The sequence below is a fragment of the Hippoglossus stenolepis genome, chromosome 15 (assembly GCF_022539355.2).
Source record: "Hippoglossus stenolepis isolate QCI-W04-F060 chromosome 15, HSTE1.2, whole genome shotgun sequence".
Taxonomy (NCBI): Eukaryota; Metazoa; Chordata; class Actinopteri; order Pleuronectiformes; family Pleuronectidae; genus Hippoglossus; species Hippoglossus stenolepis.
In genome coordinates this window covers 21,526,368-21,546,645 of record NC_061497.1, presented here as the reverse complement: position 1 = coordinate 21,546,645, position 20,278 = coordinate 21,526,368, and the positions used below count along the sequence as shown (strand labels likewise).

Here is a 20,278-nt window from a genome sequence, read left to right as displayed (position 1 = left end):
TCCTGATTTCCCCCTGAAACCTTCCAAAATAAAGCAGTTTTCTTCCTGTGATATTTATATTTACACATTCAAATCATATTTCTTTGCATCCAGACACTCATTATAGTAAATTATTTTGTATATTTCTATATGATTTAATGATAATCAACTGGAAACCACATGTTATTGTAGCTGCTCCTTGACTCTGGGTCTCTCGATGTTACACAACAGTGTTAAATTCCTGCTTTAAAAAAAACCTGCTGCGGTTTTAAAGGCGAAGTGTTTTATTTCCTCTGAGTTGATGTGGTTTCATCCACAGGAGGCCACTCGCTGCCAGGCTGTAACCGGAGAGGGTCCTCGCTCTGCGGCCTCTTCCCCCGCGGATCCCCGGGAGGCAGAGGCGACCTGGAGGCGGGATGACAACATGTTGATGTTGGAACATTCTCCGGAGACAGTGAAGCTGCGGCAGCGTCGATTATCATCAGCAGCAGGAAGCAGGTCTCCGTGACATGTCCCGTTCTCTGCCTCCGCGCGTCGGCTCTCACCAGACTCCCTTGTGAAAATCTCCATTTTACCAATCATCACACGCGCTGACGGAGCCGGAATCAACTTTACACGAGGTAAGATGTTTTCATGTATTAATAGACTACAATCTCCAATTCGGCGTACACACAAGACGATAACGAAATTGAAACCCGGAACTGGAAATGATTTTACTTAAATACTTGAGACGTCTGACGATCATGTGTATTAAGAATTTACCTGTAAAATGGCAGAAAATAAACCTTGAGTCCGGTTCTGTTGACGCCGATAAGCAAAGCTGACATTGACCTTAACACATGTCTATTTGTATTGTGGTTTGCTTTACTGTGTTTTTGCTTTATTACATATTATTATTGTGATGATGATTATTTCTGTTTATATACATGTGCCACCAAATACAAATACCGACAATCTACTAATAACGATAATAATAATAATTATAATAACTTTCTTTATATTCAAAACAAAGTAACAAAGTGCTTTATAATAAAACAGATAATGCAAAATAAAATGTAACAATGTAACAAATCAATAGTAAAGAATGTGACGTTAAAATAAAATCAAGATTGAAAGAAGAAGTGTTTTTTAACCTGATTGAGATCTGCAGCCTCACACCTTTAGAGACGAGTTGTGATTTGAGATCAGTGCTAACGATCCATTAGAATCAACAAGTCAATGGTTGAAGTTCACTTCCTGTTAGAAACCAGGTTCTTATCTGTGAGTTGTGCTTTAACCTGTCGACATTCACCTCGTGTCAGTGGAATATGTGTAAATTATACACAGCAGATAACTGTGAGTGAACTGTGGCCCGAGCAGATGTGAAGCTCTACTTCTCTGGGAACAAGGAGCAGACATGTATCCGATCATTTAACAAAAACAAAAACACTGAAACAATAGTCTCCTTGAGAACAGTTCTGGAGTCTTGGCAGAGTTGAATCAAGCTGTGAGAGATTTCCTGCAGACGGACTTGTTTAATGTTTTAAAGCCTCTGCACACATGTAATGTATGTGATGTAATGTATGTATGTAATAAAGATGGACGACAAGTCTCCACTTCCTCCTACTGATGAGAAGTGAAGCCAGAACATCCTGGATTCTAACGCTGCCGTCCTGCATCGATCATTTGGAGCCGGAGCAAGTGATGAAAGGATGGAGCCACGATGTCGGGATCCTGCAGATACACAAACTCATTCAATGGCGAGTCAGGACGCCTCAACTCCCACATTGTTTAGTTTAGAACCAAAATATTATGTGTGAAAGGTTCCTGGGACCAGAGTCCAGGGTCCAGACCAACGGAAAGGAGGTGGTGTCAGTCCAGATCAAATAAACTTTGTTTTCATGGCTCAGACTTTTGGACCAATTGCAGGAAGTGGAGACGGCATCAAACGAGAGAAGTAGAAAGTTAAGTGAGAGATTATTTCTGTTGTTTGTGTGTCTCAGGTGTGTGCGAGCAGGATGGAGGCTGTGTCCACGTGTGTGTGAGTCATGGCGTCCTCGTTGTCTCGGCTGCAGCTCGGCCGGCTGCACGGCCTCCGGGCCAAACTGCTGCGTCGGTACGAACACCAGCCTCTGGTGTCGTGTCTGTCCGGGTTCTACGGCTGCAGGTGGAGACGCCACGAGAGGAGCCGCACTCAGCCCGGAGACTGCTGCTGCAGCAAGGTCAGACCACGTCCAACATCTGGACACATCTGGTCCAAGTCATCAGGCCCTTAAAGTCATGGCCAGGTTAAACCAGTAGGGGGTCCTGGGGCAGATTCATTGAATTACAACTGTTAAGGCCTTTTCAAACTAGACGTGTTATTTAATTTAATTTTCACATTATAAATTGTTGTCGAGTGATATCGCGGGTTTAATTTTTAAGTTTTGCTTCCGACATGTTCACATCTAACCAATCAGAAGGAGTCACATCTTCCTCCTCGATCCAGATATAAAGTTTACTTTTTGTCGACTTCTTTAATATAATTGTATCTCAAGTCATTGCTCCCAGTTATTTTTGTCTTTTAAAAGATGTGATTTATCCGACCTGAAGCTACAATCAAATTAAAGGCGACACTGAAACTGTGTTTTTCTCCACTTTAGTTTTTAAATCACAGTTTCATAGCTTTTCTGCTCTGGGTTGTTTTTACCTCTTTACCTTTTGATTTGGTAAAAGTATCTTTAGTGTCTTTGTGGAAGGATCCTCTCTCTCAACCATCTGTCGTCCAAGCAAATGAACATAACTTCTGCCTTTTCACATTTAAACCAGTAACACATACAAACCTGCTATGAAGCCATTGAGCACCACAATCTGAAAAAAGGAAATTGAAAAAATTATAAAAATTAACTTCAATGTGAAGTTGAAACCATTTACATTCAAAAAATGTTAAACTTCAAAACAAATAAATAAATGATTCGATCTAATTGATCCTTGTAAGAGAAAATAGAGCTTTGATGCTGCTTGGAAGAAGAAAATCAATCAACCAGTAAAATGTAATGATTCCTATTAGAGAGGAAGTTTTATTTATTTTCTCTTTCACAGTTATTGTAGTTCAGCATGATATCACCAGTTTAACCATCAATTAAAAGATTATAAATGTTTTATGGATCTCACATCACTTCATTACTGATCTGCTTCTACGTGGTAAACGACACAAACAGCGAGGCCTCGTGGTTCTGAGGTTTATTTCACAGCCGAGCCACTTTAGTGCTGATGCTGTTTGAATTCCTCTTTCTACTGGTCAACAGTCAAATCTCCATGGAAACCAAATGGAATCCAGGTACAATCTATGTGTTTATGAGCTTTGTGGTAAAACAATGTTCCATGTTGTGTTTGTGTGGTCGACAGCTGGAAGGAGTCAGCTTCGTTCTGCTTGTGGCGGCTTTCTGCTTAACGCTGGTGTTTCTCTACTTCTGGGGACACGCGGAGAACGACTACGATGACTTCGATTGGTGGGTCGAGTCCCGCTTGCACTCGAGTGAACAAGCAGTAGATTACATGTGTGATTACAATGCTCCCAGAGTCGTAAAAAACTATAAACTCTCTCAATGAATCCCACTCTGTCATGTTTTCTATGCTGGAATATAACATGACATCTCTGTTTGGTCATTTAATCAATTTAATCCAACTCCTCCAGAAAAATGTAAAATAGAACGTCTCTCAGAACAGAAAAAAGGAAGCGGTCTGATTTCCTAAATTATTTATTAATCATGAAACAAAGTCATAAACAGTGAATGATTAAGAAGTGTGTGTTATTATGAAAATGGCCTGTGTGGCAGTGTTAAGGCGAAAAGAAAACTCCTGAATCCCCCTGATCCGGATCAGACCAAACTAGATTTTGACACTTGATCGTCTTCAGGCGGTCATCATCATCATCATCATCATCATCATCATCCAGGCTTTGGGGCCGTGGGCGGTCATCGCTGAGTCAGTCCAACTCAAACTTACTTAAATCTGTAGAATTAGTCGACAGTATATCGTCATCCAAAGGATTTTATGAATGTTTGTTGATTATTTAAATGACTTCAGAGAAATCCACTGGTTTCAGGTTGTGGACTCACGACACAAATGATCAAAGATCGGTGATGCTGAACCAGATTCATTTCCCCTTTTAGTCCTGATGCAGATCTGAAGACTGAAAGGAACTGTTAATACAGTTTATTGGGACTAAACACTGGAATCTTTCATTCATTTGTGGATTTTAAATTTGTCCTTTAAGCTCTTTTAAGAAAGCTACGGTAAAACAGTGACCGGAAACAAGGGAGATGTAACAGCTGGATTTGAACTGTGGACTTTACTGTTCATGTCACCATCTTCACCTCTGAGCCACAGGGACGCACCTTTGTTTAACTTAATGACACGTTCAACCATTAACAGTTTACTGTTCACATGAAGCATCAAGTGTTCTAAGTCAATATAAGTAAGATTAAATTTGTTATTAATTTAAAAACGTATTTTAGTTATCAATATCTAAAACATTGACTTTGTTTTTTTTCTTCTTTTGTTTGGTAGCGGTGTCACCGTCATATCACACATCCGACTCTGTCTCTCTGCACATACTGGAGGCATTTTATTGTCACTCTCTCTCTCTGTGTTTATCCCGTCTTTGTGTTTATCCCGTGTTTGTGTTTAACACGTGTTTGTTTAACATGTGTTTGTGTTTAACACGTGTTTGTGTTTAACATGTGTTTGTGTTTAACATGTGTTTATCCCGTGTACCGTTCAGGTTTAACTTTGGGAACCTGGGCTTCTGGTTCCCCTGGTCTGTGGTGCTGCTGGTCATCGCTGCAGGTTTCTTTACCTACGTCACTGTGCTCATGGTGAGACACCGGTGAATGTTTCACTGATTAAAGTTGTTTTGTCATACACTTAGTTTCTCTTTTTGACAATTGTTAATAGTACAGTTGCATTTCTTTGTTTTAAAAATCACGTAATTGTTTTATATTTTCCCAAGTGACTTGTTTAAATGTTATAAAGTCATGAATGAATGGGTCAAATCTCTCACCTGAATAAGATCCTTGAATTATAAAGGTCAGATTAAGTTTGTGTGTGAAACCAGAGACGAGGCCTCAGAGTCTTTATCTCTTTCCACAAATGTGAGTGAAGGTCAGTGAGGAGTGAAAACCTCTGATGTGAAACCTTGTTTGTCTCAGTTAATCTCATCGTCCCTGATCAGGCTGATGTCGTTTGTGTTGCAGCTGCTCGCTGTGTGTTTGCTGTCAGAGGGACAGAAACTGTATTTACACTGGAGTCACAAGGTAAATCTGCTCTGTCTCAGCTGCAACATGCAACTTCACCACTAGAAGTCACTAAATTCTACACACTGAACCTTTAAATGTAAACGGAAACTCGGCACTTTCACACCTGCTGCAGAACTATAAAGTTATGTGACGTCTTTGTGTCAGATCGGGATCCTGGTCAGTCTCATGTTCTCCGTCATAGCCACGGCCGTCCTGTCCGACCTGTGGAGTAAAGAGTGGACGACGTTACTTCTCTCCTTTCAGGTGACTCTCTCTCTCTCTCTCTCTCTCTCTCTCTCTCTCTCTCTCTCTCTCTCTCAGTTTTCTGACGTCAGATTTTCTCTCTGAACCAGGTAACGGCTCCTTATTTACATGTGGGCGGAGTCTTGCTGATGACAGCGCTGGCTTGGCCAATTGCTTTGCATTTCTTTCGCATGAACGGCAGAGGTGAGGTGCACATGACACGTATTCAAATTATAAAGGTGTCAAAGTTTTGAATGAATAAAAACTTTCTAAACTGCAAAACTGTTGTGAGTTGAAGGAGGAAATTTGTTTTAAATCCACCTACTGTCACAAGTTTATGAATTAACTCAATAACCCTTCACAAGCAAGTGGATAACATCTCTTTAATTAATGAAATGCAGAAATGTTCACTCTTTAAACCGGTTTGAGATTAATCCTCAATATAATATCAGTATTCTGACATAAAACAGACTGACACGAACACGTCTCCGTCTTTTCAAACCCCAACTCCGTCTCCTGTGCTGGTTTTAAAAGATGCTGCTCATGTTCTGTGTGTGTTTCAGTTAGACGGGGCCTGATCGTCGGTGTGTACCTCGTCCTCCTGTCTGCTCTCTACCTGGTGCCCCTCGGTTTGTATTCTCCTTGTATCAAAGAGGAGTGGAGCCTGGGCCCTGCACCGGCCCTCATCGGACACAGAGGAGCCCCCATGGTGAGCAGCCGGCCCAGATATCACACTTTATTTTGTTCGTGTCATTTTCTTATTGAGCTTTTTGCCAGATTGTCTGAAATCCTTCCGTTGCACTGGTTCACTGAACAAGAACCAGGAAACTTAAACAACAACAGTTATTGTTTTCATAAACTTATTATTCTGATAATCTTCTTGATTAATCATTTAGTCTGAAACATATTAACAAAATGGCTGCCACAGTTTCTCAGAGCCCCCCGCTGTGTGTTCACTTTGCTTGTTGTGTCAAAAAGTTTGGTCTTTGTAATTTACATTTTGACAAAGGAAAGCAGAAAATCTTAGAAACTGAAACCAGAGAAAACTGAACTTTAGAGCTTGTAAAATGCGTGATTGCAAAAACTCATGGTTGCCAAGATTTGTATAAAATGTATAAAGACGTCAGAGCAGTGAAATCATCCAACTGTGAAAATCTTCCAGAGCAGGAAGTTTAAAGTCTGGACACAAGACGAACACTCTTCGCAAATCTATGGCAAATATGTGAAACATTTTCCTGGACACAGTTTATGTGCGATGCTCTTTCCAAACAGGAAGTGAACTCATATCCTTCTCACCCAAACTGTTTACATTTCTGTAAACACAACGTGAGAGATATTTAGAGTGAAAGAGCAACCTGCTTTTCAAATGTAAATGTTATAATTTATTGGTCCCTGTGTGTTGCAGCTCGCTCCAGAAAACACTCTGATGTCATTTGAGAAGGCGGTGGAGGCAGGAAGTAAAGGTCTGGAGACCGACGTCACCATCAGGTCAGTGGGCGTGAAAAGTATTTCTACACACTCTACTTTGATGATAGCTGTTGTGTTGTCATGGTTACAGTTATGACGGAGTCCCCTTCCTGATGCACGACCGCACGCTGCGACGGACGACCAACATCGACGAGGTTTTCCCAAACCGGACCGACACCGCGGCGGCCATGTTTACCTGGGCCGAACTGGAGAGCCTGAACGCCGGCGCCTGGTTCCTCTCCGTGAGTCACACAGAACGCACAGTAGACAATATAGAGAAATGTTTTTATTATATAGAAGTTTAATTTATTTAGCTGTTAAATTAAAATACTAAATATCAAAGTGTGCATCACACAGCAGCATGTACAGCAGCACCACACAGTCACCAGTGAGCAGCTTGTGTCATTGTGTTAATTGGGTATCGACGGTCGTCCCTTCTAGCTCGATCCGTTCGGTACGGCCGGCTCTCTGGGAGCAGACGAGCGTCAGCGGGCGGGAAACCAGTCGGTCTGCAGCCTGCAGGCCTTCCTCCAGCTGGCGGCTCACACGGACAAGCTGGTGATCTTCGACCTCTACCGTCCGCCCAGAGGTCACCCGTACAGAAACACCTGGATCCAACGCACGCTGGAGGTCATCCACAACGAGTCGTCCATTCGGTCCTCACAGGTCAGACACAGCTGCAACAGACTTCACTTCTTGGTCCATGTCTCATCCTTCCCACGAAGTTTTGAGGAAATCTGTTACAAATGGTAAAAAGGTCAAATTCCTCTGAGGCCCAAACAGCATTTTACCCCCTAAACTTCTTCTATTGAAGAGAAATCTATAAAACTGGTCATTTGACAACTTCAATAGGAAACTAGATCAGTTTTATAGTTGTGTAAAGTGTCGAAGCAATAAGTTTATTTACATTATGTTCTGTTCTCCCTTGTTTAGAAAGTGTGTCACACTAGACTCAATAATAACATATCTAAATTAATCATAGCATCATTTAACTAAAGGTCAGAGATGATTTACAAAGAGTATTTATATATTATATATATATTTATATTTGTGTGTGTGTGTGTGTGTGTGTGTGTGTGTGTGTGTGTGTGTGTGTGTCACCAGGTGCTGTGGCTGCCGTCAGATCTCAGGTCTGTTGTGCAGGAATTTGACCCCGAGCTGCAGCAGACGTCAGGAAGTCGACTCCCTCTAGAGGAGCTCCAGAGCAACAACGTCGTCAAACTGAACCTGGACTACACGTCCATGTCTGCCGAGCTCGTCAGGTGTGTGTGTGTTCGTGTGTGCGTGTGTGTGTGTGTCTGTGTGTGTGTGTGTGTGTGTGTGTGTGTGTGTGTGTGTGTGTGTGTGTGTGTGTGTGTGTGTGTGTGTGTGTGTGTGCGTGTGCGTGGATGCTGCCCTGTGTAATATGTCGTAACACTCCTCTCCTCTCGTGTGCAGCGAGTACGCCGCCGTGAACATCACCACCAACCTGTATGTGATCAGTCAGCCGTGGCTCTACTCTCTGGCGTGGTGCTGCGGCGTCCACTCAGTCGCCACCAACGCCCCCCAGCTCCTCAGCACCATGGGCTCCCCGCTCTTCCTCATGGTACGACCACGACTCACAGTTCAACCACTGCTTCACACGGTTCACACGGTTCTCCAGTCGTGAGTCATTGTTAAAAAGGACTTTCCACCAGGTTTTTTACAGAGCTTTCTCCTGCACATCATGGTCTTCATCATCAGACTGAGTTTGGTTCATTGTCACGTTTCTCTCCTTCTTTCAGACTCCAGGTGAATACAACCTGATGTGGATTCTCACTGATTTGCTGTCTGTGGTGTTGATCGTCCTCATCTTCAGTTTTCACTGGTGAATCTCTCTCACACACACACACACACACACACACACACACACACACACACACACACACACACACACACACACACACACACACACACACACACACACACACACACACACACACACACACACACACACCACTTCCTGTTCTTAACATTCAGAGTAAACTCCAGATGTAGAAGTGACTTCAGGGGACTCAGTTTCTTGTTTTGCTCCCAGGTGGCGAGAGCGAGGACTGACTTCCTGCTCGGGCAACAAAATCTCACTGGACAAAGCCACTTACAGCAAGTTCCGGACGGGTAAGACACCGTGAAGGAACGGCCCCGATGCTTTGTTGAGATAAATACTTTCATATTCATCCTGAGGTCAATTTACTTCTAATTATATCATAAATTAAATTGGGGAAAGACACACATCAAAGGTTCAGAACCGAACCCACTGAATTGGGGTTTTAAACAAAACAAGACATCACCCTGAGAAAGTTTCACTATTGGACGTTTTATAGATCAAAAAATGAATCTGGAAAATATTCTGCAGAATAATTGATAGTTGAAATATTCTAAACACACCTAATATTAAGTTAAATCCATTGAGAAATTATGTTTCCACCACTATACCTAAAAACACATGTTTTATTTCCAGTGTGAAATGTCCAAATCCTCATTTAACCATCACTGTTATTTTTTTGCTTCCAGCTTCTTATTCTCTGAAATGCATTTTCTGAAATCACATTTTACACAAAGGGGAAAACAAACATTTTATTCATCTGATCTTTGTTTTCAGAGATGAGTGACATATGGTCGATCTCCAGCGCGAACCTGCAAGCAGAGAAGACGGCAACCGTCACCGTGCACTGAGCCACAAACTGCCGACCTCTAAGATCTCAGTGAACAAAAACATTTCTTCTCAGAAACAAAAAAGTTCTGTTTATTTTGAGCAAATAAAAGTTTTAAAGGAAATGGTCAATATTTTAGCGACTGATCAGAATCAAAAGTATTTTCAGATATTTCTCTGAAGTCTCTAAATCCATCTAAACTCCAGAGGCGCATTAAGAGAAATGACGTTTTCTGTTCTTTGCAAAATGTCGTTTATTCATCAGGATGTGTGGTCACATATTGAATACAACAATTTCTCCTTAATAAACATGGTCCAAAAAAAAAGTTATGTGATTATTTCTTCATGTTTAAAAATCAGTGCTAGTGGTTCAAATATTTAGAAAAAAACAAACAAATAAAATCATTCACCATCTTCAGTTTGTGTTTCTGGACAGACTACTGTGGATCGACTCCGACCAACAGGTGGTGATTGAACTTGGTGGCACACGTGTGGTCGGTTTCCTTGCACATGCATCACTACAGAAAACATCAGCAGCTAGTTTAACATCCAGATTTGACGACGTAAACTGTACGAACTAAAACAAACCAATCAAATGAAAGAGAAATAAAAACACTGGCTGAAATCTAAAGGGGTCGTTTGAATGAGACGTTACCTCTAGTGAGGTTTACACAGCGTTTTTAAGGGATTTGATCCACAACACATTCAAAGGTGACTCGATACTTTTAACTGGTTTGGTGAACTTACGAGACGAAAAGCAAGTTCTGTATCTGTCCAGCGTCTCAGTGACGTTGCTGCTTTATTTTTTATTTTGTAGTTAATATACTTTCCAGCGCACCAATCAGAAGACTGTTTTGTTGATGCCTGCGTTTGAAGAAACATCATATTCCTAAAACTGAGAAACGTCTCTAAATAAAATAAACGCGGACATCTAGAGTCGTCCAGTGAGACGGTGACAACACTTTACACTGAGCTGAATAAAAAGCCGAATAACTGTCGTCCGGTGGGAAAAGGTGATTTAAAGGCAGTGGGTGAGTTTTAAGACGGAGCCCATTCATAAGAACATAAAGGAAAAACGTTGGCATTACAGTGGGGGAGAGAACCGTCAATCGTCTGTCTTTAACAAACCCTCGCTGGGGACAAAGCAAAGATGAGTGTCCACGTGGCTTTACACTGTGTGTGTGTGTGTGTTCTGTGTGTGTGTGTGTGTGTGTGTGTGTGTGTGTGTGTGTGTGTGTGTGTGTGTGTGTGTGTGTGTGTGTGTGTGTGTGTGTGTGTGTGTGTGTGCAGGATTGATTGACGGTGGTCGATGACTTTCCAGTTTCAGCTCACTTGCTGTTGCCCCGGGACGTTCTCTGTTTAGTCATGGTCGTCAGCATCTGGCTGATGTAAGAGGTCAGGAGGTCGTCCATCTTGTAGCCCTGAGGAGCAAAACATTGATCTGTATTAGAGTTTTATTCATTTCGATTTTTTATTTCAAGTTTTTCAATGATGTTGAAATGGATTATTTTCTTGAAATATATCACTTTGCTCCACTGTCTCTCGCTCTCTCGATAAAGTTTGATTAGATTATGTGGAAATGTTTAAAACAGCCAACAGCCAAGTGAAATAAAGTAATTTAATCCTTTTTTTTGTCGGCATATTCTCACAAAGTCTCATGTCCTCGGTCCTCGGACTCACCAGGGAGGTTTCACACAGCAGTTTGCTGCCTCGGACCAGGTTTCCGATGGTGATGTGGAAATACGTGTTGCCGCTGCTCCAGTTTGAGATTTTGGTGAAGGGGTGAGTGGTGAGGATGTCCTGCAGGATGAAGTCACACTTACAATTTGAATCTACAAGTTGTGGTTTGAGCAACTTAAAGCAAGACTGACCAAATCTAAACACAATCTGTGTTTGAGGCACAAGCAGAGATTTATGGGTAATGAAGTTCTGCACACGTTTATCTCCGACTGGTGATTAATCATGTGCACAAATATGATGGATCTGAACCCACCTTCGAGTTCGGATCGATCAGACTGACTCCGTGTTTGTTTATCGCTATCAGGAGGGTTTCTGGGTAATTTGGATCCGTTGTTTGCTGCAGAAAAAAACATTTAAAACCAAAAACTTAACACACAGTGTGGTGCAGCTTGTGTAGTCATGCAAAGTGAGGGAGACACAATACATGTGATCACGTATTTTACAAAACGAGCTGCACAAATTCTAAAGTTTTTACCTTCACTTCAAAGAACGCAGAACCAAACGTGGGCCACTTGTAAATGATTTTGAGGAGCAATAGTTTTGCTTCTTCTGGAGTTTTCCCTGATTGTTTGTTGAACAGCGACAGGATCGACTGAGACGGGACAAAAATGACAAAAACAACAAGTTAAAAACCTCATAACGACACAACACGCATTTAGTAGAGATTATATCTGAATCTATATGTTGTATCGACAGCACATTTCAGTCTCTGCTGTTGTGACACGTCCGCTCACCCTCTTCCAGTCGTCAGGGGACAGATGTCGGAGCTGGTCCTGGGGGACGAGCTCCTTCAGGATTTTGCAAATGTTCTGGAAGTGCGATTTCTCCTCGTCGTACTTCACCCGGTAGATCAGCGCCGCCAGCTGGTACACCTCGTCCCTCGGACACTTGTGGTAGCCACGCAGATACTTAGGCAGCTCCTGCACAGACGACACAGTTAACACCTGTGATGCTGCAACGTCTGGGAGCTTTTATTTATTTTCCCCAAGCTGTTCATATCCTTAATATTTAAGGTCTGATCTTTTAATTTACATTTATTCAAAGTGCCATATAAATGTGTTAAAACTCACCTGGTAGTAGTGGAAGATGGAGTCGGCCATGGAATCTTTTCCCGGCACCGTGTTGGTCCAGAGCTTCTTCATGAAGAACACCTGGTACGTCAGTGAAGGCACGACACCTTCTCAGTGAAGACACAACAGGAACAACAGGACCGGAGCCGATGAGAAGAGACATGAAACATCAACTTTAAACATTTATATACATGTTGGCAGTTTGTTCTGGACTCAGTCTCCACACAAGCTATATAAGTTTGACCTTGTTTGAAAAGCTCCAAGTCTCCTTATTCTATCTGTGTAAAGCATTTTAAAGCAACAACTTAAACACAGATTTATTTTTTAAGCCAAACATTTCTACCACGTTTAAAAGAAACTGAACCAAAGTTGCACACTGTCTGATTTTTAAGTTTAAAGTGTCACCTTCTCAAAGAAGATCAAGGTCATGACTATAATCAACAGCACTGGAGAGCTGCAGCTTTCTGCTTGTGCAGCAACAGATTGAAGAGGTTCATCTTTTTACCGTCTTTCACGGGTCTGGCTTTCTTGATCCAGTCCGTCAGATGCCTCACGAAGTCGAAGAAGAAGTCGCCGTCGGGGACACTGATGACCTGGAGAACCAACCACAAACTGATGTTCTCTAAGAAGCAGCTCATGGTATTGATGTAAAAGAACCAGATTCCACAGGTGTGCAATAACCAAAAAGCATAAAAGGTTACCGGATAAAATAAAGTTAGCTCTGTTCTTTCTGCTGAAGAAAACTCATGGACTCCTGCAGTAACTAAAACCATATTCATCAGATTCCAGATAGTCTACAGTCCCTTCTCACCTTGTCTGTGATCTTGACAAAAAGACTGAAGCCCTCAGAGGATTTGAGCAGCAGACGCCCGGAGATGTTGTGGCAGAAATCTTTGGCTTTGGTGCTCGACTCCACCTCAAACACCTGCGAACACAAACCAGGACAAAGTGAAACAGCTGGAACACGACAAAGGGAAACAGCTGGAACACGACAAAGTGAAACAGCTGGAACACGAGGCCATGTGCAGTGTGTGGTAGTGAAGATGTCGATGCTACTTCCCTTTGGTCGAAAATGCTTAAGCTTATTATTATCTCAGTCGTCACTGACCTCGTCTGAGTCGTCCGGGAAATAAACTTTGTGGAAGATCTGGGTGGTTTTGTGCTGGATGGCCTCCACCTCCACCAGGTGAGGGGGATACTTCCTCGAGCCATTTCTACGACAAATACAAGAGGAGATGTTAAACGACAGAAAGTGAAAGAGTGTAAAGAGAGACAAATACCTCCAGCCTGTGTGTGTCACCGTAAGGCTTTCTGTAGCCGCTGCATACAGTCCGGAGCGAGAGGACAGTGTTTCTTGGCCTGGAGGAACTTCTGGACGTGAGGCAGCAGGACGTTACTGGGAGGAAACAAACCAGTGCAGAGCCACAGCAGCTCCCAGCCCTTCTCCTCACTGTACCTACACACACACACGGGAATGAAACAATTGTATGAATAATTCACAGGACTCAAATATGTGCTCTGACAACTCTGAAAAAGCTGAATCCATGTGCAGGTGAACTACTTGAAATGCGCCTTCGCTTCTATAATAAAATACATATTATGTGTTTCTTATATTTCTAACCACCAGTTCTCGTCATATGTCAGAAACGTGTGCGTGTGTCAGACTCACTTGATGTGGTTGTCAGTCAGCTGTTTGAGGATCTGACAGAAGATCTCGTCTTTCAGCGGCTCGGCCTTCAGCGCTCCTTCGAAGATCTGGTCCGTGAGCTCGTTGACGAAGCGGACGCGTTTGGACGGGTAGTCGCCCATGTACTTCATCACAGGTGGAGACGCAGTTAAGAACAACAACATAACAACAGCTTGAATGGATTAACATTAATGATTCAATCATTTGATACAGAAACAGGAAAAATGGTTGTTTTAGAGAAAATATTACAAAGAGTGAGAAGATATTAATTCTCAGAGAAAAAAGGTGGTTTTCTTTAATCTCAGATGTTTGGATGGACAATAAAATGTGACTATTTCTGTAATTGCCTTTGCAAATGAGATTAATTAATTAATGGATCTTGGTTTAAAACAAATAAATCAGGCATGTTTAGGGAATTGCACCGACACACTCTCTGGTGAAGGATATCTGTGGAGGCCAGACAGGCCTCCTGGGCGAGCTCCTCGTGAGCCAGCACCTTCTTCAGCAGAGGCTGTTTGAGAGGCTCCCTGGTGCAGCTCCACAGACGCTCCTTCCCTCGGGACTTAGGGATCATCACCCTGCTCAGGGTGCTCTTAGGAGGAGGCCTGCAGACACACAGGAGGGGGTTAGTGGAGACCAGGACACACACTCACACATAACATGCTAGTGTAAGCTTTAATTAAGAAGCCCCTCAATTTCTGGCAATAGATCCTTTCACCTACATCTTACAAACTGGAACTTTAAATAAAGGGGCCAAGAGCACCACAGCGATGTTTAACCATAAATGATGTTTGTAAGTACAGAATAAAAAGCACCTGAAGTAGTCGTAGGAGAACTCCTCCAGCGTGTACGTCTTTGTTTTGTCCTCGTTGTCTGACGGCTTCATCTGGGACGAACTGATGGATTCTCGTCTCTGATCGGGAGTCATGGTCACGAGCGCCTGAGATGGAGAGAGAGAAATAAGACATGGTTTCTCAACTGGGACCAAGCAGTAATCAATAATCTCCAGTGGTTAGTCGTGGCTCCACTCACCACGATGTCGTACTGCGGTCTGGTGATGGTGGGCAGGACGTAGATGCAGTCAGCGGGGAAGTCTCCCCTCTGTTTGGTCTTGTCGTTGATGCCGTGAGCCCAACCAGAGTTCATCACGTGTTCTCCGTCGTGATCGTCCAGGATGATGAGATCCCCTTTGGAGAAACTCAGGAAGGTGGAGTCGACCCCCGCTGCATAAAGAACACGTATGTAAACCTGTTTAAAACACGTGTCTGACGCCCCTACATGCAAAACAACCGCCTCAAAACGTGCTTTTCTTTTCCGATAATCCCTAAATGTTTACCGGGGTTGGGACAGTCCATCAGTCCCACCACGTACTTGGACCTCTTCCTCAGACCATCGAGGAAGGAGACCACCAGATCCCGGATGTCCTCGGCGTTGTTGGAGGTGAACGTGTACTTGTCTCCTTTCATAGTGGCCAAGGTAAAGCTCTGGCCCTGGAGTTTACCCCCTCTGAAAAGGAAATTCATTTTAAACCAGTTTAATCCCGACCATCAAAAGGTAATAATTTAAATGCTGGATAATTGCTTTAAAGTAAAATTCCCAGAAGGAAAATCGTTCAATTGAGAAGCCATAAAGTAAGATCTCATATTTTTCACCTCTACACACATAAAAAATCATCTAATTTGTGACACAGGTTTTGTTTTTGCGATCGTACCTGCTACTGGACACCGCAGTGATCTCTGGGAAAGACAGTTCCAGCAGCACCTGCTCCTGCTCGTCCACAAAGTAAACCCCGGTCCAGTTCACCGCCACGATCACGTCGTTCTTGGGCAGACTGGGTCCTGTGAGGGAGACGTGTGTCACATTTAGAGGAACAATAAAGATTCACTGTAACACTGGAGTTTAACAATGAGACACAGAATGATTACCTGAGAATTTAAAGGCCTCGTAGAAGCGAGAGAAGAGCAGGGGCCACTTCAAACGAGCGAAATCCACCACGTCCTCCTTCACCTTCTGTGTGTTCGACCTCCTCTTCAAGTTTAATCCCTGAACAATCAACTACAGTTAGTTACTGTCACTCACAAAGAAAGTGTCTGTTGTTGGTAGCTCCTGCTGCAGGTACCTTCTTGTGGGCTTGGATTATAAGATGAGACCACTTCTCTGACGTCTTAGTGGCGGTGATCTCTCTGTCGGGGATGTAGGACGGAATGAGGCTGAGCAGACGATCCTGGAGGATTTCAGGGCCGTAGTCCACAAAGTACTGCTGAGAGGCCAGTTCTGCCAAGTCCTCCTCCTTCAAGACCAGACACAGGGCAAAGGGACGATGAAGAGGATAACAAATGTCTCGTTTAGTGACTGAGTCTCCTTCTGAAGAAAGAAATGGATAAACTGTGAATTCAATAACACAAAGCTCTCACCTTCTCGCAGCGATACTCTCCGAACTTCACCCCTCGGACGATCTGCTGGTAGATGAGGTTTGTGGCCACTTGGTCCTCGGCGGGGTTGTGCCAGGGGCTGAAGATCTCCTTCCTGAAGAACAGCCTCCAGGGGGCGTTCCTCTCCTGAGCGCCCTGCTCCTTTGCGTACTGCTCGCACTGGGAGACGGCGTCCATGACGTGGTCGCTACCGCTGCCCAGTGACGACACCTGACGAAAGCAGTTTCATAACGTCATTCGATCGTACGCTGTACTGCAGCAGTCTAACAACAATACATTACACGTCTGTCCCCGGGGGCCCAGTGTGTCCCAGTGTCTCCCAGTGCGTCCACGCCCCTGGTTCTCACCTTGTCAAACAGGGCGATGTACAGCGAGAAGCCAAATCGATCTCTCAGGTTGATCTTGTCCGCCAGAGCGTTGCAGAGCTCGCTGGCGGTGGTGGCCGAGTCTGCCAGCAGGGTCTTAGTGGTGCCGTCCATAAACGTCACTGGTAACATGATGGGCTTCTTAGATTTAGTGGCCTGTGTGTGTGGGGGGGGCAAAAGGTCAAGTTACTTTGTTTTTTCAGACTCTTCATTTCCCTGCAGACAAAACAAACACAGATAAAGCAGCGGGTAAAATACCTGCAGCTCCAACCACGACGGCGGCTGAGTCCGTGTGCGATTGATAAACGTCCTCCTCAACCGCTCCTCGCAATATGGAGCATAACCCGGGGGACCGTTGATCAAGAACGTCCGTAAATACTAAAAACAGAGGGACAGACGTAAAAAGACAAGACAAACTTCATCAAATCACTAATCCTGAGTAAAATAAAGCAAATAAAAAGGTTTAAAATACACACTGACTCTGTTTGAGATCATAACAAAGGAATAAACAGAGTTAATTGTAATTTACTGAAGAGAGAACGAGCAAAAAGTTTACAAAATGAGCCATGAAAATATTTACACAGCATCTTGATTCATCCATTATTTACTTATTATTAGCTGGTTATTGTTGTGTTGTCTATAAAGTGTCAGGAAATAGTGAGTCAAAGTCAGACGTCTTGTTTTGACCAAACAGAAATAAAAGATTTTCCCTTTTCCAGTCACAGAAGAAAAGGAAAGTATTAAATCTTCTGAGCTGAAATTATAGGATTGGATATTTTTTCCAATACAAATCAAAGAAAACATGATGTCCTCTCTTTATTCATGTGTTTTCTTTAATGACTTTTTCTTGTTCAAACTCAGACTCCGGAGCTTTTATGACGGAGACAGAAAGATGTTTGTGACTTTCAGTAATTGATTTTTCTTATGTTCTCAGTTGGATTCTGTCTTTGGAGCATTTATTTCCTCTGTTTTGTTCAGTCTGGTTTGATTTGTCAATATCACAAGGTTCTTTTTTTGTGGATAATTTGCTTTTGCTGCAGAAATTATGGAATAATTCAAGTAAGGAGACAATGAAAAGGACAAGAAGTTGTGTTTCAGTCACCGACAAACATCACATGAATCACTCATCAGTCGTCTGGCCTACACACATCTGCATTCGCCCAGCGGCTTTTCTTCTCCCCTAACAAACCCAGGTAAAGCGAGAGCGGAGGTCTCAGGGGACCAAATGCTTGAGTGTGACTTTGCACTACGGGGGTGTGAACTCCTCGCGAGGAATGAGTCAGAGGTTTCTTACTTTGAGAAACCTCTCTGAGGGGGCGAAGCAGCCGAGGCAGAGCGACAGCAGGATCCATCCTCGGGCGTGACTGCTCTTGGACGGATTCTGGGTGAGCTGTTTGCAGATCTGACAGTAGATCTCGTCCCTGGAGCAGAGAAACAACAGCAGACCCACATCAGGGGTCTAATCATTTAAAGTGTGAATCTCTCAAGTGTTCTAGTGACCATCTTAATTAATGGTTCCAAGTAAAACAATTAAATCATGTCATGTGTGGCCACTTTACATTTTTGTGGAATGAAATTAACCTGAACTCGACCCAGAGAAAGCATCTGCCTGTCCCCCACTATCAGGACATATGCACTTGTACAAAATGCTCAATATAAACCTTCCTCTGGTGCTAGTAGGTTTCTTCAAATGTCACCTACAAGATAAAACCTTTTGAATTTTAAACACTGGCTTTGTCTGTAGCGCCACCCTCAGGACAAACTCTACATCTGTAACCTCACACATCATCTCAGAGGATGTTGTGCAGCAGGCTGCTCTGTGGTTTCGGTGGAGACGTTAAAGGAAGCTGCTCCAGAACATGGGTCACCTGAGGGCGGGTCGTAAGATGCCGTTGCCGATGATGAAGTGAAGTTTCTCCAGGTTGGAGGTGGGCCGGTCCTCCAGCATGCTGTTCCCCTGGAGGCCGTAGTCGCTCTCGGTCAAACGCCTGGTGACCTGCAGCAGACAGAGAGAGAGAGAGAGAGAGAGAGAGAGAGAGAGAGAGAGAGAGAGAGAGAGAGAGAGACGCTTCACCACACACTTCAACTGAACGTCTGCTCAGGGAACCATCAGCAGGTCCATCGATCAGCTCGTCTGCAAACGGTGCTGCAGCAGGACGACCTACTTTTTGTAGACTGGATCGATTCTATACTGGTTTTTAATTTCAGTGTTTCCACTAAAAGATATTTTTTACTATGCAGGGAATTTCATCTGCATTCCAAACCTAAGGAAACTGGATTGAATTTGTGATCTAAAAAGGTAAAGTTTGCAGGATGGACCTTTGATTCCTGGACAAACAAATTCATCACAGCTGCAATAAAAGACCCAAATAGTTGAAAATAGTTTAAGAGTCAGTCTAGAGTCAGTGGTTTGAAGATGATCGGTGATGTGAGAGACAGAAGTTTAAAGATAAAATGGAAAGTTTGAATCTCACCTCCTCTGTGATCTTAGATTTCCTCTTCAGGGTGAGGGACACGAGTTTGTGTCTGATGCTGTTCCTCTTCTGGTTGTCGATGGCACTGTTCTGTAGACACAAGCGAGGAACCACAAGGACATCTTACACATTTGAGGACAGTTTGACAACAGGCTTCTATCACCGAGGTTACTGGCGTCCTTCAGGCGTCTTCGTTTCCCCTCACCTCTCCTTCCACCTGCAGCTCCTGCAGCTCTCTCTTGTACGTCCTCTTCCCGAGGGTTTCGTAGATCTTGGTCATGACGGGAATCTTTTCGCTGCCGTCGTTTATGACCAGCTGGCTCTTGGGTTCGGGGAGGTCGCCCATGAACCTCAGCACGGTGATCCACACGGCCAATGCAGCCTGGAAGACCAGAGAGGAGGTTACCAGTCATCTAAATAACAGTGTGAACAAGAGATCCAACTCGAGTCTCACCAGTTGATCTCCTTCGTCCTCGTGAAAAAGCAGCGGCTGTTTCAGCGGCCGTCTGATGTACGTGTGAGTGGAAACTCCCTGGAAGTAGGTGGCTGCAAACTTAGAGAACTTGTACTCAGACAAATCCTCCTCTTCTTCATCGGGCAGCGGCAGAGCTTCATTCAGCAGCTCCTCTTCAGCTTCCTCACTGTGAGAAGTGTTCTCCAGGTCCTGAATAACACAAAGAAAACCATCGATATCAAACCCAGTGAGGATGAAACAGAAGTGGTTGAGCAGGTGATGCTGAAAAAAGTTTCATATCGAGATACTTCAGAGCCAGATGTGAAGACAGAGGTGGAGACAAGTAAGAGATAAAAGACGTGAAGTGAATTCGTCATGTTGACCAAAAACAAACTCCAGATAATGAACCTATATTTTTCTGTGTCTGTTGGAATCAAA

At 43.5% G+C, this 20,278-nt stretch overlaps 2 protein-coding genes across 2 annotated transcripts in view; one reads left to right on the top strand and one right to left on the bottom strand.

The window, feature by feature from the left end:
• The first annotated feature begins 275 nt into the window (after positions 1-275).
• On the top strand, positions 276-9,959 carry LOC118122595 (glycerophosphodiester phosphodiesterase domain-containing protein 5). Its single transcript, XM_035179415.2, has 16 exons — positions 276-599; positions 1,962-2,180; positions 3,346-3,449; positions 4,724-4,817; positions 5,196-5,255; positions 5,403-5,501; positions 5,591-5,684; positions 6,044-6,189; positions 6,886-6,968; positions 7,039-7,189; positions 7,389-7,613; positions 8,052-8,209; positions 8,385-8,532; positions 8,711-8,793; positions 9,004-9,083; positions 9,568-9,959. Exons 2-16 carry the CDS (start codon positions 2,007-2,009, stop codon positions 9,639-9,641), a joined length of 1,773 nt encoding a protein of 590 aa, XP_035035306.2. The 5' UTR covers positions 276-599; positions 1,962-2,006; the 3' UTR covers positions 9,642-9,959.
• The window catches only part of myo7ab (myosin VIIAb), a 27,665-nt gene continuing 17,239 nt past the window's right edge, over positions 9,853-20,278 (bottom strand). The window contains exons 25-50 of the mRNA XM_047343642.1: positions 19,841-20,050; positions 19,592-19,768; positions 19,387-19,476; positions 18,781-18,908; positions 18,207-18,333; positions 17,171-17,290; positions 16,895-17,068; positions 16,530-16,757; positions 16,235-16,405; positions 16,041-16,158; positions 15,827-15,953; positions 15,452-15,621; positions 15,148-15,338; positions 14,931-15,055; positions 14,563-14,720; positions 14,098-14,251; positions 13,729-13,884; positions 13,537-13,642; positions 13,240-13,353; positions 12,934-13,021; positions 12,429-12,535; positions 12,093-12,278; positions 11,834-11,950; positions 11,612-11,695; positions 11,299-11,418; positions 9,853-11,039 (exon numbers count right to left, since the gene is read on the bottom strand). Of these exons, the coding sequence (XP_047199598.1) occupies positions 10,947-11,039; positions 11,299-11,418; positions 11,612-11,695; positions 11,834-11,950; positions 12,093-12,278; positions 12,429-12,535; positions 12,934-13,021; positions 13,240-13,353; positions 13,537-13,642; positions 13,729-13,884; positions 14,098-14,251; positions 14,563-14,720; positions 14,931-15,055; positions 15,148-15,338; positions 15,452-15,621; positions 15,827-15,953; positions 16,041-16,158; positions 16,235-16,405; positions 16,530-16,757; positions 16,895-17,068; positions 17,171-17,290; positions 18,207-18,333; positions 18,781-18,908; positions 19,387-19,476; positions 19,592-19,768; positions 19,841-20,050 (3,639 nt within the window). The 3' untranslated portion in view covers positions 9,853-10,946. The remainder of the gene's footprint in view (positions 11,040-11,298; positions 11,419-11,611; positions 11,696-11,833; positions 11,951-12,092; positions 12,279-12,428; positions 12,536-12,933; positions 13,022-13,239; positions 13,354-13,536; positions 13,643-13,728; positions 13,885-14,097; positions 14,252-14,562; positions 14,721-14,930; positions 15,056-15,147; positions 15,339-15,451; positions 15,622-15,826; positions 15,954-16,040; positions 16,159-16,234; positions 16,406-16,529; positions 16,758-16,894; positions 17,069-17,170; positions 17,291-18,206; positions 18,334-18,780; positions 18,909-19,386; positions 19,477-19,591; positions 19,769-19,840; positions 20,051-20,278) is intronic.

Coding starts and splice junctions, on each gene's coding strand:
- LOC118122595 (XM_035179415.2), top strand. CDS start 2,007: ATGGCGTCCTCGTTGTCTCGGCTGCAGCTCGGCCGGCTGCACGGCCTC. Junction 4,818..5,195: donor CCTACGTCACTGTGCTCATG/GTGAGACACCGG, acceptor TTTGTGTTGCAG/CTGCTCGCTGTGTGTTTGCT. Junction 5,256..5,402: donor ATTTACACTGGAGTCACAAG/GTAAATCTGCTC, acceptor TCTTTGTGTCAG/ATCGGGATCCTGGTCAGTCT.